Genomic DNA, 19,962 nt, shown 5'->3' with positions numbered 1-19,962 from the left:
AAAACCGAAAATATGTGCAATAACACATAAGTCTTGCAACCTGCTTTCTGTGTAGTTTGTAATTGTTACGATTCATGCTATTAATGTGTGTCTATAATAAATTTTCCTATTTCAGAAGAAAATAAAGAACTCAAGCAATAATCTTACATCATTTCTTGAACTCAAGATTGTGGGCCTTAATTTGCGGCACTTCGCCATAATTTAGAGCATAGTCACTCTAGGGGGAAGATTAGAGGCAAGATTGAATCGTATATAGATCCCACAAGCTCTTGCCTCTTCGTGTACAATAAAAAAAATTTTATCACCGTTTTTTTTTCTAGCCTGTATTGTATTGCCACTATAGAACTCAGTGATTGCAACTCTAAATAACTTTATTTTAGTCAAGCCAAATGATTGCAGATTTTCTGGCGCAGAGATGCAACCACAAGTGCAATACATAGTCAGGGGCATGCTGGGATATGATGGAACATAATTTACAATATAACCAAGGAGCAGCATGGCAGCGTCTTCAAACAACTTAGCATCAAATGTGAAATGTGATATAACAACTGCCAACTCGGGTTGTATGTTAGTATGATACTAACTCTTCTGACGAAGGCCCTCAGGTCGAAACGTCAAGAAGTGTTTTGTCTATTTTGGCAGTTGTTATACCACATTTGATGATAACATAATTTACATAATGATTGGACTAGCCAGGACTAAATGCCACTGAAATTATTAAGACAAGGTCAAGAAAGGCTAAAATCGTTGTTAGAAAGGCGTGAAATTTGGCGTAAAGTTTCTAGACCGTCCATTCCATCATACTGACAAAGGTCTTGGTTGACAAGGTACAGCAACCAGCGTAATTCAATTCACGACAAGATAAAGACCTGAACACTGCTCATTGAAAAACCTAAAATATTATACAACGAGAATACTCGGAATGTCATTCAAATTTTCTTAGAGTAACACTAAAATAAGCATTATAATCGTTTGTCTTTCACTTTGTCTGCGATAATTCCGGCAATAATTTTCCGGAACATTCTTGAAATAAAAATCGCAGCAGGACGCCATAAAACATAATTTAGAGGCAAGGCTAAATCCTGTGAATTCTTGCCCCATAGTTCTAGACTTCTAGTCCTACAGACCCCAGTGATAAAAATATTTTACTTCCTTATTTCAGCTCGTAAAATATACCGTAATATCCAGGCAATGCAGTCAGAAAAACATTTAATTATATAACTATGTGACGCGGGTAAGCATTGACAGTGCTGTGCGGGAGGCCGGGAGTTAACAATTTTATGAGGGGGCGTTGGGGCCTACTGGAATCCGAAAAACCGCACAAAAAAACAAAAAGCCGAAACCCCGTAGTAAATTACGACCAAAACCGAAAACCGGGTACAGACCCGTATACTGCATAACCATACGTTTCATATCCCATACCAAATCGGAAAAAACCCAACGCCCCCCTCTTTTATGCATGTTTAACCGTGTAAGTTGTAATGTGTGGAAGTTGAAATAAAAGTGCTCAAAGATAAACTTTATAACGTGTGTGACAACTATTATATTCAGATACACGCATGATAATGTCTCAGCCTATTTCTCAGCTGAAGGTAACTCTGACGTATCACAATATCACATAACTCTTTTCACGATTGACTAAAACAAATGTACAATTTACTAACTGCGCTATATGACTGTTGTTTAAACCTTTGAAATACATTTTAACTATTGGTTTCGCACATTGGTACACAATGGTACACAATTCCAAATATCACTGTCATTGGTCCACTTTTAAACTAAAGTCTAGAGTTAACTGACTGCTATACAACTGGAAACTGATTTATAAACGTGCCTCTCTCGAAGAAACGGTTTGGGTCCGAAGCCAGTCTCTCGAAATCTTCTAATTTCGTTATCAAAGCTTCTCTGGCCAGAATCAACTTGACGGCAGTCTCCCAGTGCTGTAACACCTGTTGGACATAGTGAATTTTAAATACCATACAAAAGATAATGGAAATAGTTAAAAACTAAATTATGATGGATATTAGATTGGTGTTTCCATATCGAAAATTCACTGCGGCAAGTCAGCGAGTAGTCCCCATCCATGAAAAAAGTTGAACCCGACTCGAGTCGGCGACTACAAACTACGGAGTTTCACGACGATTCACGACGCGGCTAGCTCGACGACGCGCTTGCAAACAAATAAAATTCCACACGCGAGAAACAATAGGTATGCATCATGGTATGCATAATTTGTGGTCCCGTGACAGCGTTCTCATTCTTACGACGCCTTCAAATGAGGCATTTTCACAGCCTCTCAATGACATGAAAGCAGCGGTAACGTGGTAGCTGTTTGAAAGCTTATATGAAACATCTTATAGCCCAATTGAAACGTTTGTCAATTTCCTGTAGCTCATTTCAAGCAAAATCATTGACTAGCGACGTCGAGCTAACCGCGTCGTAGATCGTAAACTACCTAGTAGTCGCAGATGTCGCCGACGACGTGTTTACGCAGACTCGAGTCGGCGGCATGTCGGTGCTTATATGACCTGATTTATTTAATAATTCATGCAAATTAATGCATAAATATCTGCGCCATTTTGGTTGGTATGTGTGTATCTCTATAATCCAGTATACGTTTAACCAAACATTGTGTGGTATACTGCACGAGTTGTACGATATAAAAAGGAGATCACTCGCGTTGTCAGGCTACCTCCAATATTTATGATGCCTGATCCTGACCAAGTACAGCGTGATCCGAACTCAAGTAACTTATTCCCAGGTAAATCAATACATTTTCTTTCACCACTTACCACTAGGAATGAATGGAACAGTTTACGGTTTTCAAACCTACAGCAGGAAGTTACGATTTGGCCACTCATAACAACGTTTAAAACAAAACTTGAAGTAAACATGGTTTAACACTGGATATATGCCTATTGGATATATGAATATATAACTATTCTGGCAAAGGAAACCATACTTGTCATTAAATTATTAAGGAGCTTAGCCCTACTTTCAGACTGGCATAAGAGAACAAGAGGGCCATATCTCCCACCAGACACCCCCCCCTCGACAAATCTACCATGACTTAATATACTTATACCTTTCCTTCTGGTTCCAGGTATACCCGAGGCACTAGATAATGTCAACATACCAAGAGACCAGCGACCAACACAAGAAACATGTCCACCAAAACATTAGAAATGACGGACAACATTGAAAAACCCCTAAAAACAAAAAATGAATAATTAAAAGAAGAATGAACATAGTATATTTTCTTAGTTTTAGTTTTAGTAATGTCTGACATATATATTAAAAATATAAGTTTGATTAGAAATCAAAAATAAGTCCTAGACTAGTTCATATATAAACAGGAGGGAATTCTAGTTATTTAGAAACATTCAATGTAATTAGAATTTTTTTTTTAAATCTGGACAGTTTTTTATGATTTATTTTTAAAATGCACAACTTCAATAATGTAATAATATTTAATAATTTGTTATGGGTGTATTTGTAATGATGGATAATGTATGCATTGTGTAAATCTTTGACTGCAAAAGGTGCCCAAAGCACCTGCACTAAAACATCATGCTGTTGATGCAAGACATTACTTAGAATTGTTTAAAACACAACAGAATTCTATGATCATTGTGTAGATGTAACAAATAATGGTATCACTGTCTAGCAAAAGCATTCAATGCTCCACATTATATGTCTGAAGATACTGAATTATCAGTAAAGAATTATTTTTACAAAATAATGTGGGTATATAATGTGTGTTTTGATTGATCGAAGCCCCATTTGGATCAGGCCATCCAAACACGGAAATTCACTTATGGAAATCAAACTTGGAGCACTACCTTGTTGTTGTTTTTTATAAAATAATTACTTAATGGTTTCGTGGGTTTGGATGGGCTGATCCAAACACTTGGAAATGTTGCTTGAGTTAGGAAAAGCTTGCAAAATCACTCAACTTTGGCTTATGTTTCGCGCACTTTTCTTAACTCATTCACACATGCTTGGATCAGACCATATTGTTTAATCACATGTTATTGGTGATAAAAATATTTGTCTTGACCTTTTGTAATTTTAGCTTATATGAATTCCTACCAAAATTATAATTGTAGCCATTGTAATATAGTCATGTATTTTGTATATCTAAGTAATTTATATAAAGTAATTTTGAATGTGGTAGCCAGTGGCAGATCTAGGGGTGTGCAGAATAAATTACTACAGCTTTAAATCGGAATCACATTGGCAGATTTTAATGTAAAAATATTATTTTCAAAACCAATAGCGTTGTTATTAAAGTGTTTTGAATTTAAAATTAAGCTGTGTAATTTATTCTGCACACCCCTAGATCCGCCACTGATGGTAGCTGCCTTTTTGTTTGCCTTCAGGTAGGAAACCAGATGCAATAATTGGGGAGGGTGCATATTAATATTTTGTACTGCCTGATTGGTCAACCTACAATTCCCAATTTTGGGCAAATGCAGATCTTTCTTATTCTCATGAACACCCTAATTTCACCTTATTTATTTTAAAATTTAGCGTAAACATTAAATTTGATTAACCAAATTCCTTTTTTGCATACTTTCTCTTGACAACTAAGAAAGCATATGCACTAGACAAGTTATTTTCACAAAATGATATGCACGAAGTACAGAAGAATCCAGTTTTAATACCACTATTGCTGACAGCCATATCGTTAATTTTATTGACTAAAACACTTTTTATAACACTTTCAAGCATGACAACATACTGTTTCTCTTATTGGGAAACATGGCAGTTTAAGCAACACATACCTCAAACAGCTTGAAAAGAACAAATGTCAGCTATGGCACAGTCAGAATAAAAGCCAAGGCACCTTGCAAACTCAAGACACAAGCTATAAATTAAAACAATACAGAATTATTAAATATACCAACCATTCTTTTTTACAGAATGACCTGATTTCCATATTACTTATTTTAGCATGCCAGAGTCAAATAATTATTATATTCACATGTTTTTTAAACTTGTTTTCAACCCCACTAAGCATGAAACATAGGTAGGTATTTGACATAAGAATAAGTCCACTGGGTAAAATGTGAATAAACTATAAGGTTCTTTTTCACTGTACTGTTGATGTGGTCTATATACAAATAAGACAATGAACTGTAGTCTAAAAGTATCAGGTATTGTATTAGAATTGGCAACTCAACCCTAACCCTAAAACACAAGCTTTGACAGCTTTCCTTTGCCCTTTTAAACTCTGAATTAAATAATTATAAGCACTGAAGTTTTGCCACAGGAAATTTCAGATACGCATTGAACCCAGCATTTTCTACTGCACTTATTTGCTATACGGAGAAAATTTTATGTACAACGAATACGTCTCCATTTTTAGGGTACCTTTTTCCTAAAGGCGGTGTTACATCAACTTACATGGCAACTGTAAATTGCATAATGAAACCTAGCCGGTATGTGATGAAACCGCGTTTAATTCTGAGCGCAGGACCTCGTCGCGGCGACTGTTTTGAATTTTGGGATAAGTATATGGTTTAGATAGTCTGTTAATTTTTTAAAGATTGCTTTTCACATTGTTTATATAATTGTAAGCCATTTTAGAAAATTGAAACTCGCGAAATTCAGAATTGGAACAAATGTGACCAAAAGTCCAAAACAAGGAACCGATCACGTGGTTTCTCAGCACAGATTAGCTATATAGAAACACAGAAGTTTCTTATCTGTATATAGCTAATCTGTGTTTGTAGAAAGTGGCAATGTCATCTGGTGCACAACGTCGCAAAGGTTGCACAGTCTTACCAATTTCATTCTTAAAACAAAACGAATGACTTCAAATAAAAGTATTACTTAGAACAAAATTTATCCAAAATCAAATTGGTGATAAATTCTTCGTTAATAGATATCAGCGAGCGAACTATGAATGCTCTGCATCCAATAGAGTAGACCAATACATAATTTTGTTTTCCATTTTGAACTTTATATCTGTCGTTTTAATAAGATAAACGCCTTTCGAACCGGCCCCTGATGTATAACTGCCTTTATTTCATCATTCTAACTCGCATCTACTGTAGCTATACCAAAAGATTAAAATTAACGCCTGAAATGTAGTCAAGGTTGGTTCCATATTTTCAAGCATTTAAACATGTAAGATTCAGATAGATCATATAATAGTGTATTACACTTTTTATAAAGTTTGGTTTTAAATTAAAATACCTTAGCGTGGTTAAATAAAGTTCATCATCATCATCTCCTGATTATTTTCCCTCCAGCTAGCTTTCTCAATCGCGAAATCCGAAGGCTTTCCTTCGAGTTGCAATATCTCTCAGCACGTATTTTCTGTCTGACTCTAACCATAGACAATCCAAAAGACATTGTCTTTTGATATTTCCCTTTCAGAAATATATGCTCAATCTTGTTCCACGAATGGTTCTCCGATTGAAATATGCTTAAATGAGTTAAATCATTTCACTGGCTGCTTAAATTCCCAAAAATCCAAAAATTGCACGTACGGACTACCTCGTTCCCCGAACCCGCGAGGCAAGCGCCTCCCCCAAACAAAGGCAACATTTGTCTGATTGGTTGATTTTTACATTAGTTTCAGTCTTCTGTTCCAAGCGCGGGCAAAGCGTGAAAGGAAGTAAAAAACACAAAACATAGTATTTTCATATCCGGATTGTAGAAAAATCGGACAATGTTTTGGTTTGAAATTTATTTATACAAAAAGAAAAGTAGTCCGTCTTTCGTACCTCGAAGTATCGAAGGATTTGCGGTTTTTATTGATGTTTTGATCGCGTCGAAAGAAATGTCTCGCTAAATACGCGTGCGACGGGACGAGAACGCCGGCACGAAGGACTTGTTTTATTTCCACATTTATTTCTTATGGATAAAGACTGTGAGGTCTAACTGGGTATTTTGTAATGGTGGAATACAGGTTATCAAATGACACCATAGTCGAGTTATAGGAATTTGGTTGACATGAATTAGGGCAAGCCGTATAAGAGGTGTGATTTTCTGTGAAGCGCAAGCCAAGAAATTTCCCGTGCCCTCAATGGTGGTCCGTTCAACAAGTTGTATTTGCTTAATGAACTGAGGAGTTCTCGCACATAATCTACTAAGGTATGTTATCTCACAGATTTAATGCAATAGGAAATTAACATATCGATCTGAAGTAACCAGCCTTGATTTGAAAATTATTTTGTTTGGCGTTCTGGTATTAACAAAAGTATTTTTTGTGATTTCGTAAATCTGATAAAAAATTCTCAAAAACTACACTACTTGTCTAGACTACCCAGAAGAACCCAGAAGGCTTGCTTGAAAAGACTTTAGGCGGGAATTTTGTTCAAATGGTTGTAGGTTCAACTGGTTGTCGTTCAATCCTTGTTGCATTTCGGTAATTTTACCTCGTTTGGTCAGAGTTTATAGGTTTATAAACAGTCTTTTTAAGGACTTATACTGTGTCAGCATGAGGTCTAAATTTTCTTGCTGTGTTTGCGGAAAGAAGTCCTCGAATTCTGGATTTATTAATTCAGGTTCAAAGGGAAAATGTCTTTGTAAGCCGTGCAACGTGTGAAAACTACAGTTTTCAACGAAAACCAACAAAAGGGACTTGACCAGAATAACCGGCATTCATTCTGGCCAAGGCATCTCACAGTCTCCATATTGCACCCTGGTTTTGCCAAAAAACAAACACATATTCATAGCATTTCATAAATATAATTTTAAAATCCACAATATTCTATATTCCACAATTCCTATAATAGGATCTTATCAAATGTTACCAATCATCAATCTTCAACACTGCTACATTGCCAATCATCTCATTTTCAAAAGGCACCCTCCAACACCCCTGCAATGGGCGCATAGCCATCTCGACAGGATCTGAATACCCGCAACTACATATAAAATAAAAATATTGACTAAAAACCATGGACACTATTTGCGAATAACAACTGCTGAATCCAGAGTAATTCGCTACTTAACCCTTATTTCCTTTTTAGTTTTTAGTAAGGCTCGTTTACACTGTACTCATTCTTTTGTCACAACATCTTTGTTTGCCTTTTAGAAGCAATATTTTACAGATTTTGATGATGCCTCTCAGAAGTAAGGATTTTTACAACCTTTCAATACCAACAAAATTGGACCCAAGCTAATAGCAATCATGTAAAACAGAAATTTGTACAAAAATATTTGTTCCAACACAAGGTCAGCGTCGGTGCCTTGGTATGACGTCATAAATTTATTATTCCATAAATTTGTACTAGAAGCGCTAGAAGTTACTATTTCAAGCGAAGTGTTGCCTTAGGTTACGGTTTTCGATTAGTACGGTCACTCTGCGATGGGTATTTGCTGTTTATAAATTTGGAATATTTCCTTTTCCCAAAATTAGTTAAAAAAAACCCCGGCATCCGCTGAGACCAGGCAGATATCAAACCACAGCCCACAGCCAACAGGTATCAATGAACATTATGCAATCTTGAAGAACAAGGAGCAATGCTTCCACAAGGACAAGGAGCAATGCTTGACTTTTTTCTGAACTTGATTCATAAAAGTGCATTATACACTAGAATTGCACCATCGTGGAAATAAAACAGTCACACAGAAGTGGGAACGAATTGTTATATAATTTTCGTTCTTTTGTATTACTGATTAATTACATCGATTGCGCAGAAAATTAAGCTTCGCGTTTTTGGGCAACGGAAAACGACAGAGTTGGTCTTTTTTGCTTGAATATTCACGCAACGTTTTTCACTTATCCTAAGGAGATCAGATCACGATATATTACAGTTAAAAAAACTGACAATTCTGCCGTTTAACCCATAAACGCAAAGCTTGTAAGCTTCCTAAAACATCTCTGATACATTGAGATGAAATACTTATTTATATTAATTAAAAACTGCATTAGCTTTCATTCAATATACTACGAGATCGGTTGCTTAAAAGTAGGCTGACTTAATCCTGGATTAAATCTTTAAATCTTTACATCAAACTTTACACCATCTTAATCATGCTAACCCAGAAATCATTCCAGGGTCGACAGAAGTTTTAATTTCTCACGTTTTAATATAAAAGACCATGCAGAAATCCAAATCCAAACACTGCTGTTTCAGATTTAACTCATGAAGGGTTATCGTATTTAAAGGAATTATGGATGTTATGTAATATAATCTCAAAGGTTTCCCGCACATGCAACGAAGCAGTCTCAATATAAATGCTTTTCAGACCATAGACAGCTAGACATCTTGGAATCAAGCTTGATAATGATATATTTATTGATGCAGTTTCGGTCGAATAATCTTTGTGTGACATGGAAATAAATGACCGCCAGCATGTTTTAACGGTTTAACCTATACAATACATTAACATTAATGCCACTTACTCTACGTGCTCTGGAGCAGAAATACTTTTGAAACCAAACATACGTCTTGTTAAAAAGCAAGGACACCACATCTCCCTCAATCTGATGTCGCATGACTCGCATCCACGAATTCGACAGAAAACTTATCAAATTTTCCTAAATATTCAAGAGTAAACGTTTCATTTTTTGCAATTTACATGAATGAAATTTTAACATATTTAAGCGCCGACAATTGGGTAATTTCCATTCCTCGTCATTTGCTAAACGGTAATAAAGATGAGCATTTTATATTTTCATAAATTCATAAAAGATATAATGATATATTATTGACTTTCGTATTGTAATTTCATCAGCGCCAGCGGAGAAGCAAGCTAGACAACAGTATAGAAATTCATTGTTTTCACAGTCAATGAACACCAGAATTTTATTTATATTAGCATAGGAATAGTAAATTGTGAAGATATCACTTGGTTGGCGACAGCCTACGCTACTGACGTTCGTAATATAATTGAGATCTCGCCCATGCAACAACAAGGAAGGTAATATTTGATATGTATAGAACACTATATTGTGTTGTTCTAAAACTTTTTTTATCAGATACTAGTATAGTTTGCGAAACGATGTTTCATCCATTCAAAGCCTCCTCGCTGGAAGACTAAAGACTTCGTTGCATTGTAAATATAAAGCTTATTAAAACCGATAACAAAGTGAACGGATACATTCTTTAATCTTGCACAAACAGAGGGTAAAATGAATTAATGAAAATTACTTGTGTCAAGACTTAAGTACCTGATCTTCGTCATTGACATCACCAACCATAATCCACCAAGAAATTGCCAGACAGAGAAACAACAGGCTTATCTGAAAGGTTGGAATAACAATTTCCGTGTCAAATTGTACATGGTACATAATAAAACCTCGCTCTAAAATCTCCGAAGTAGAATAGAAGGAAACTATAATTGTACTGTTTCGAATACCTTTTTCTTCCTGTCCATCATCTTTCAGTTAATCCTCAAATATATTGTCTACGTTATGTAAAGACAACAAGTTTCGCTCTTTGAAGCAACAACAGTTTTGATACAAAAGTGAATCGATATACTTCTGAATACTCCGAATAGAACAAATGACTACGACAAATAAACGCTCCGGCAGCCTTTTTATACCAAATGATTCAGCCATTTCGGTGAAAACCGAAAATATGTGCAATAACACATAAGTCTTGCAACCTGCTTTCTGTGTAGTTTGTAATTGTTACGATTCATGCTATTAATGTGTGTCTATAATAAATTCTCCTATTTCAGAAGAAAATAAAGAACTCAAGCAATAATCTTACATCATTTCTTGAACTCAAGATTGTGGGCCTTAATTTGCGGCACTTCGCCATAATTTAGAGCATAGTCACTCTAGGGGGAAGATTAGAGGCAAGATTGAATCGTATATAGATCCCACAAGCTCTTGCCTCTTCGTGTACAATAAAAAAAATTTTATCACCGTTTTTTTTTTCTAGCCTGTATTGTATTGCCACTATAGAACTCAGTGATTGCAACTCTAAATAACTTTATTTTAGTCAAGCCAAATGATTGCAGATTTTCTGGCGCAGAGATGCAACCACAAGTGCAATACATAGTCAGGGGCATGCTGGGATATGATGGAACATAATTTACAATATAACCAAGGAGCAGCATGGCAGCGTCTTCAAACAACTTAGCATCAAATGTGAAATGTGGTATAACAACTGCCAACTCGGGTTGTATGTTAGTATGATACTAACTCTTCTGACGAAGGCCCTCAGGTCGAAACGTCAAGAAGGGTTTTGTCTATTTTGGCAGTTGTTATACCACATTTGATGATAACATAATTTACATAATGATTGGACTAGCCAGGACTAAATGCCACTGAAATTATTAAGACAAGGTCAAGAAACTAGGCTGAAATCGTTGTTAGAAAGACGTGAAATTTGGCGTAAAGTTTCTAGACCGTCCATTCCATCATATTGACAAAGGTCTTGGTTGACAAGGTACAGCAACCAGCGTAATTCAATTCACGACAAGATAAAGACCTGAACATTGCTCATTGAAAAACCTAGAATATTTTACAACGAGAATACTCGGAATGTCATTCAAATTTTCTTAGAGTAACACTGAAATAAGCATTTCAACCGTTTGTCTTTCACTTTGTCTGCGATAATTCCGGCAATAATTTTCCGGAACATTCTTGAAATAAATATCGCAACAGGACGCCATAAAACATAATTTAAAGGCAAGGCTAAATCCTGTGAATTCTTGCCCCATAGTTCTAGACTTCTAGTCCTACAGACCCCAGCGACAAAATATTTTACTTCCTTATCTTAGCTCGTAAAATATACCGTAATATCCAGGCAATGCAGTTAGAAAAACGTTTAATTATATAACTATGTGAAGCGGATAAGCATTGCCAGTGCTGTGCGGGAGTTAACAATTTTATGAGGGGGCGTTGGGCCTACTGGAATCCGAAAAACCGCACAAAAAAAACAAAAACCCGAAATCCCGTAGTAAATTACGACCAAAACCGAAAACCGCGTACAGACCGTATACTGCATAACCATAGGTTTCATATCCCATACCAAATCCGAAAAAAAACAACGCCCCCCTCTTTTATGCATGTTTTTGTTAAAACTGGGGATATAAGAGGATTACATTGTATTAAATCACACAACAGTGTAAGTTGTAATGTGTGGAAGTTGGAATAAAAGTGCTCAAAGATAAACTTTATAACGTGTGCGACACCTATTATATTCAGATACACGCGTGATAATGCCTCAGCCTATTTCTCAGCTGAAGGTAACTCCGACGTACCACAATATCACATAACTCTTTTCACGACTGACTAAAACAAATGTATATTCAATAACTGCACTATATGACTGTTGGTATAAACCTTCGAAATACATTTTATGTAACTATTGGTTTCGCAGTGAAATGGTACACAATTCCAAATATCACTGTCATTAGCCTGCCCGCAGACCCCACCCGAAAATTAAACGGGAAATTAGGGATTTCCCTAATTTTCGATTTTGGGCTGCGAGCAGGCTACACTGTCATTGATCCACTTTAAAACTAAAGTCTAAAGTTAACTGACTGCTATACAACTGGACACTGATTCATAAACGTGCCTCTCTAGCTCAGGCCTCTCTCGAAGAAACGGTTTTGGATCCGAGGCCAATCTCTCGAAATCTTCTAATTTCATTATCAGAGCTTCTTTGCCCAGAATCTACGGCAGTCTCCCAGTGCCGTAACACCTGTTGGATGGAGTTACGGTTTATTTGTTGCTCTTGGAGGAATTGCCGTATCATGCGAGCGAAATCGAATCGCGCATCGGAAAATTAGCCAAAGATTTCGAGCTGTGCACCACAACTCTTGGGAGACAAAACTGCGACGTAGATATATATGGTCACAAACATATTTCAAATACTAGTATATTTCGCGCCAAACACACTTTGCGACGACGAAAAATTAAAAAAAAACCCAAACAAAATTAAGGTGAATTTTCAATGGAGTAATTAGCGTAATCACAAAGTTTTAAACCAATATTACAGCATATTAATGGGGATCATAAATTTTAACCGAGGCGAGGGTTTTCTGCAAGAATGTATTTCTAGTTCTAGTATATAAATATAGTTTTTGATAATAAATATAGCTTTAATAAATATAGCAGTCTAGATAATTAAAGGAAACGTACACGCCCTATAGAACGATAGTATAAATACCAAATGTAAAATTGAATAACAGAGTTGGATCTAGACCACGTTGTGTGTGTGTGAAGTAAACTCAGCTAGTTACAAATGCGCAAGATTTATATAGGTTCCAGTCATACACAAGATCTATGCCGGAGAATACTACAAAACTTCGACAAAATCTGTCGAAGCAGTGTGCTGTCTCTGATGTTGATATTCAAGACAGCCGGTCGAGCGAGAACTACTGGCGAGAACGCGAAGAAAATAACTAAATAAGAAAATTAAAACGCCCTATACGTCATGTAAAGAACATATAACCAACGTAAACAAACATTGTTATGCGCAGAATATATGCGCAGAACAGACTTTACATCTTGTGATTTTTCCTCTTCTTGCGGACGAGCTTGCGTACATTCCGACATTTCTGGTTACAAGCCTTCACAATTAACCTCCGAGATTCATTCACTCGGTTCCTCCCATATATCTCGTTCAGAGCGTCTATGCGATTAAAGGAATAAAAAAAATTAATGTAATTTAAAATATTGAAAGGATACAGTATATATCGTACTATAGAAGCTGTTGCCGTGGCAACAATGACGTTTCAATATGCCAGATGGTTAGTAATTGACAGGCCAATTTTAAAAAAAAGTTATCGATACCAAAAGTGTGAAAACATGGTTTTACGCAATTAAATAATTGCAATTAAATTATAATTACGTCTTATATCTCAATTAAATAATAATTTAGTCCACAATGTTGGTGTTTAATTTGGCACAATAAACCTGCTCTCTAGAATTTTTATAAAACTCTAGGGAGCCACCTTAACCAGGGGTCTTAATCAAAAGCCTTTTGATGGTTTAGAGTCGAATAATTAAAAAAAAATCAGAGCATTTTTAGCATAACATAACACAGCAGCCCAAGCAGTTACTATATGTTATTTTTTTATTATTGTTATGGGTAATATGTTGGGGTACTTTATATTAACTATTTATAGTAGACATTCAAAAAATTGTTAAATATTCTATATTATGTTATATTACATGTCTGTGATACTATGTACCAGAAATAGTGTAATGTGTAATCTAGCTTGAATAATGGTACGTATTCATGGTTAAGGTAGGTTTAAGAGAGTGGAATTATACACACTTCAAATTCAAGCCAGGAACAGTTGATGTAAAAATGAGTCAACTATAGGTCCTCCTGCAGGAATCAAACCTACGTTTTTGCGATGCCGGTGCAATGCTCTTGCCACTGAGCTATAGAGGTAGCTGACAAGAGTAAGCGCGGTTAATGCGTATATGATGGTAATGCCGGGAATAGGTTAGGGTATATCAATTATGATTTTTGGCCCTTCACTCGATGCAAATAAATTCTAGAGGTTGAAAGGGTCTTAATTTCGAGTGGAATTATACACACTTCAAATTCAAGCAAAGTTTGTATCACACCAATAAGGGACAAAATGTATGGATTGTTTCAATTATGTTTGCCACATGCAGACTACCAGTGTAACTTTCCTGAACTCAAGCTGATAATCAATGTTCAAAATATTCACCATCCTTGGTAGTTCATTAAGCAACAAGTAAGATTGAACCGATAATCTTGACAGAACTGAATACAATTCATTTTTAATGTTAATACTTTCAGTTGGGCTTATTACTCATGTCTCACTTAACTTGTATATTAAAGCACACAAACTCATGGGCACACATTGCTTCCCTGAATTTTGACCAAATACAACATTACCTTGACTATATGGTGCACAGATAATTTTATTACAGGACTTAGATTATTTTCAATGTCTTTACATAGTCTAAGTTTGCAACAATTTATCTACCACAGTAGCCCAAGTAAAAAATAACATATAGTGACTGCTTGGGCTCCCTGTGAACATTATTACTTACCGAACATTATTTCCACCCTTGCAGCATCCAGGGGTTGGTTAGTTGACCTTGGTGATTTGAATGTAATCCCATTTTGGAGTTTTTCTGGAGTGAATAAAACGCCGAGCAATTTCACCGCAGTTTGGGATGGTTTCTTTTGTCTTACGTTCAAATTCTCGTAACACCACTATATATAAATGCAGCATAAACAGGCAACATCAGATCGAAGGCAGGGTGTATTTCAATGTTATAGTGCCTGTGACCCTAGTCAGCAGTAGATATTACCATTTGCAAGCGACCGTTCGGCGCAAACGTTTTCACGCGTTTTCTTACGTTTCAAACGTGCACGTTAGGCGGACCAAACATACATGCTGAAACGTATAAACTAATTAGTTTAGACTGTGAGTTGACATTGTTTGACATGTCACGCCCACATGTCCAACAAACGTAAGGGCGTCATTCCAGCAAGATTTCAGACATAACATTCGTATTGAGGCGTTTGCGATTTTACAGAATCAAATGTCAGTACAAGTAAAAATTATATATGGTCGTGATTACGATCGTTGTAAAACGAGTTCAATCTCATCTAATAGTCTGAAAGATTTGGATTTAGCGATGCTGTCTGAAATTGTTTGGGACACGGTGGGCAGCTATTATCGAGATGGACGGGATCCAAAGTCCTTGAGAATCCAATATCGTGACGATGAGGGTACATTTGTTACCATTACTGGAGAAAATGATGTACAGGATGCTGTTCGTTCATGTAAGTCAGTGCTTCAGGGAGACTACGAAACGGTCCGATTGTGTTTGCGTGTTGATGACGCCTGGACGCCGTTGGGGATGAAAGAAACCAAACCACTGGAGAAACCTCAAGAGAAACGGCCTGCTGTATCTCGCGATGCAAGGAAAAGATTATTTGAGCACGACCAAAAAGAACAAACAATGTATTCTTCCGATTCTTCCGACGAAGCTCAGTCTGTTGTTGCTGAAACACCTTTTCAAAGGTATGTGAAAAAAGTTAAAGATCGCATAGCCGCAAAAAGGTCTGAACTTTACAAACTCGAGAGCAACGAACAGGAGGTGCAAAGGAAAATATTACGAGTTAAATCAAATCCAACCGAAGGTAACTTATGCCGAAATTGTCACATGCGTTTAGGGCATACTGCACGTCATTGTGACTATGAAAAATGCTTATCTATTTTTGCTTGTGGTGAAGAAAAATTGCACCCTGGTGAAATAGACTCTCGCGGGGCTCGTAATTCGATAAAAAAAGTCAAAGACGAAATTGCTAAACTCGAGAAAGACCTAAGTCTAAAGGAAGAACAAGCGAATAAACTGTCTGAAAGTTTGTCAAATAAAATTGAAAAGGCCCTTATGAAAGAGAGCGGAAACCAGTATATTGACGGGGGAATAAAGAAATGGGCACTTTTGCGTAAACACGTCTATATTCTCGAGAAACACTGTAAAGAACACTTCGAAGGCAGAATACCTGCAAAGCACAAACTTTCGGATATTTTAGAGGTCGCCTTAGAACGAGAAGATGTTTCAGGAGACGAGTACAATGCCAATTCAAGCATGTCGCAAGTCAAAACCAAAAGAACCAGGGCGCTGAAAAGAACAAATCCGGCCAAAGCTCTTTTGCAAGAAAAAGGGATTTCATTTCCTAATCCCAGCGACCAAGCTACGTCCAGCTCGCATTCAAGTTCTGTTCATCGTTGCGCGCCATCAAATGTTCAAGAAGAAGCAGAGCAGCTCAACATGGTATTGAAACAAAGCTTATTAGACTCTTCAGTTCAACAGGAGTCTTTAGTTCAGCAGGAGCAGCGATCTCTCTTTACAACTGTAGCAAATGCTTGTCCCGAACCCATTCCGACACCTTATCAATTAAACAACACTGCGCCAAGTTATACATTTCAAGATTTTCCAAATTATTCTTACGGGAATATGAACCCATATTTCTATCCATACACGCCAACAGTTCAACAGCCAGTGTTTCATCCATCTGATTCCTGTCGTGTAATTTATGCGAGCAGTGATCCTGCAATTTCATCTGGAAACACTGGTACTGCTGCAAGTTTATCCGAAACCACTGCTGCGCCCAACACTATTTCACGTCCTAGTGCATCAGAAGTTCTGACATCGACAGAGTCAGAGACCAGGGATGCAGCATTACATTTAATGTTTCTCTCGTCTGGAAATGACAAATGTCTCAAGTAAGAAAGCTTTTCAATCATGTATGTTGTGTTATATCATAGACACTGTTCTATCATAGTATTTAGTTTTAGAAGCAACTATAAGTAGAAGTTTTCATATTATTCTAACTAAATATACCGGGTAAATGTATTACTGAAGGCTAGATATAAACTTGAACAGATAGCTAACCAGTATAAAGTTTGTAAATTATTTTCATTTTGTTTTAATTTTGTTTACATTTCATGAGGGTCATCCAAGCCATCGGTTGATGAATTTATATTTCGATTTTCGTTTGTATTGCACTCATGCATTGATCCATTGATCAACAATATATATTTAGTTCGTATTATATTTTTGAGAGTGCTAGCTATAGATTTAGAATAGGCTAAATATCTTTGATACTTTCATACTTTATAGATAATTGCTATACTTTTATTCTCGGCATATTATTACTGTAATTGTCTTCAAAACTTACCGAGTTTGAGAGGTTTGATTTGCTTTGCAAGATCATTTTGTTTATAGCAACCTGTGACTGTGTACTCTTCAAGTTCGAACCATAAGTTTGAGAAAACGTTATTTTGTTATCAATTATATCATCATGTTTGTAATAAATATAACGACAATTATTGCTGACAGTCAGGTTTATTACTTAACTGTCAGTTGCGTGCCACGCGTGACCTTTATCCCGCGGCGGAAAACTGACATAGCCCTGTTTACACTACATTCAATTTATTGGCACGGCACGGCAAAAATTGGCACCCGTACCTTATTTTATTAGTTTTCAGACTACCAATACAAAGGTGGGGCATGGATGAAATAAGCACGAGTACCCATTTTAGCCATGCCGTGCCGATAAATTGATTATATGACACTGTTTTTCCCCGAAAACAGGGCCTTTTTAACTGGCGGGCGAAAGCTCCTTCCCCAACAAACCTCACTCCGCCGAGATGGTGCAACAGTAAGTATCGCCGAAAATGCAGGAAATCAAGTCGGAGACTAAAAAATACAGGAAATTATCTGCGGGTGTTCCCCCAGACCCCTACAAACTCCCCTATTTTTCAATTAACAATTTCAGTACAATTTATAGTTAATACAATTTGTTCATGCCCACCCACTAACGATTTCTTAAAAAAACCCTACCCCAAAATCCTCAAATACCATTTTAAATGCAGTTATCAAAGTTTTGTGAGGTCAAATGTAATATTTACAATTAACACAATGTCAAACTTTACAGATATATTCAACTTTACCAAAGCAATGATATTGCTGAATCATTCTGTTATATCAATGTACGAAAATACGAAACTTAAATGTTACAAGTATTTTGTGTGAAATGTTTCAATGTATTACTGTTTGTAAGCATCACCCAACGAAAGGAAAAAGATAAGCTGTATGACGATAAAACCTCCTCGTATCCAACGCTGATATTCTTTCGACCGCTTCTGCAACAGCTAATTTTAGATTACGATGAACGTCGGCTGAAAACCGTCCGTTAAGTTCTGTTTTTATTTTATTGAAACAAAGCTCAATAGGGTTAAGATCGGGAGAATATGTTGGGGTGAACAATAGCTCGATACCCATCTCAGCTAAAACTTCTTCGAGAATTTGGCCGCCTTCGTAGTGGTGGACAGCTAAATTGTCCATCACAACGATATCCCCTACTTCGAGAGCAGGACGTCGAGTTATCTCATGTGCTGCTTGAGAAGCCTCCCAGAAGAAATCCCAGAACCTTACAGTGTCAGTTGGGCCATCCAGAATGTTGTAATATTCAGGGCCATTGACTGAAATCAGTAAATTTAAAGTAAAATTTGGAGATTCTGTTTTTCGAACAATTTCCACGCAGCGTTCCCCGGACGGCGCATTTCCGTATAAACGTGTACCGATGCACGGCGTCTTAACCCCCGCCTCATCAAAGAACTTAATCCTTCTCGGATCTTTTGAAGATAGGTAGTTGATGAAAAGCTGAGTATAAATCATATTTTCATCAGTAAAGCGCTCAAAGGCTACGCTGGTAATACGCTTCCGAGTATATCGTTTTCCGGACAGAAGTCTGGATTTTATTGCTCGTGAAATCGATGACAACGAAACTTCACCACAATCACCAAATTCCTCAAGTATAGCATATAATTCATTCAGCTGAATTGTGCCATGAGCTCGCTTAAGAACCTCAAGAAGTTCGAGATCCCCTTCAGAAAATTTGCTTGAATGATCTCCGCCTTTTGGTGATGGATCAACCTTTCGTCCTTGGTAGCAAAAATTCTTCCATATTTTGGAAACTGTATTTGCAGAGATACTGAATCGACTAGCTATTTCTACGTAAGTGACGGGCAAGTAACCAACAGTTGCATCTCCACCAGACTTAAGGCATTCATCAATAATTAGACGCCTTAAATCACTATCAAGTGATTTACCAAGGCTGTATGATCTACCAAATTTATTGACATGCATAATGTAAAAGCTACAGAAGATTATGTGTGGAAATATAGAACTAACACATGCAAGTATATTTAGAAATGTGCGCGCTTACGTTTGTTGGACATGTGGGCGTGACATGTCAAACAATGTCAACTCACAGTCTAAACTAATTAGTTTATACGTTTCAGCATGTATGTTTGGTTTGCCTAACGTGCACGTTTGAAACGTAAGAAAACGCGTGAAAACGTTTGCGCCGAACGGTCGCTTGCAAATGGTAATATATACTTAGTTAAACTTAAATATTGCTGTCTGTTCGGTTTTCCTTTTTGACATTAGTCGGTTTAATTAAGATTCACCAAATCTACGACGCAAGCTAAAGTAAAAGCTTTATATTGAAGACTGGCACGCGCGCACCA

The 19,962-nt window shown here is 36.7% G+C and overlaps 2 protein-coding genes across 2 annotated transcripts in view; both read right to left on the bottom strand.

The window, feature by feature from the left end:
* LOC114541001 (coiled-coil domain-containing protein 87-like) overlaps nt 1-6,495 on the bottom strand; it is a 65,272-nt gene extending 58,777 nt beyond the window's left edge. The window contains exons 1-4 of the mRNA XM_028560994.1: nt 6,205-6,495; nt 4,788-4,870; nt 2,793-3,209; nt 1,835-1,949 (exon numbers count right to left, since the gene is read on the bottom strand). Coding sequence (XP_028416795.1) covers nt 1,835-1,949; nt 2,793-2,894 — 217 coding nt within the window. The 5' untranslated portion in view covers nt 2,895-3,209; nt 4,788-4,870; nt 6,205-6,495. The remainder of the gene's footprint in view (nt 1-1,834; nt 1,950-2,792; nt 3,210-4,787; nt 4,871-6,204) is intronic.
* A 10,545-nt stretch (nt 6,496-17,040) lies between these two features.
* Nucleotides 17,041-19,828, bottom strand: LOC114541010. The gene is made up of 2 exons (XM_028561000.1): nt 17,607-19,828; nt 17,041-17,129 (listed from the first exon to the last, which is right to left on the bottom strand). Exon 1 carries the CDS (start codon nt 19,577-19,579, stop codon nt 18,494-18,496), a length of 1,086 nt encoding a protein of 361 aa, XP_028416801.1. The 5' UTR covers nt 19,580-19,828; the 3' UTR covers nt 17,041-17,129; nt 17,607-18,493.
* Between the last annotated feature and the right edge of the window lie 134 nt (nt 19,829-19,962).

Source organism: Dendronephthya gigantea, unplaced genomic scaffold, assembly GCF_004324835.1.
Source record: "Dendronephthya gigantea isolate DGI-Jeju-01 unplaced genomic scaffold, DenGig_1.0 000260F, whole genome shotgun sequence".
Taxonomy (NCBI): domain Eukaryota; kingdom Metazoa; phylum Cnidaria; class Anthozoa; order Malacalcyonacea; family Nephtheidae; genus Dendronephthya; species Dendronephthya gigantea.
The sequence above is the reverse complement of the archived record's forward strand: the minus strand, read 5'-3'. Positions and strand labels throughout refer to the sequence as shown.

Excerpts from the sequence above, each read along its gene's own strand:
- LOC114541010 (XM_028561000.1), bottom strand. The coding sequence starts at position 19,579 with ATGCATGTCAATAAATTTGGTAGATCATACAGCCTTGGTAAATCACTT.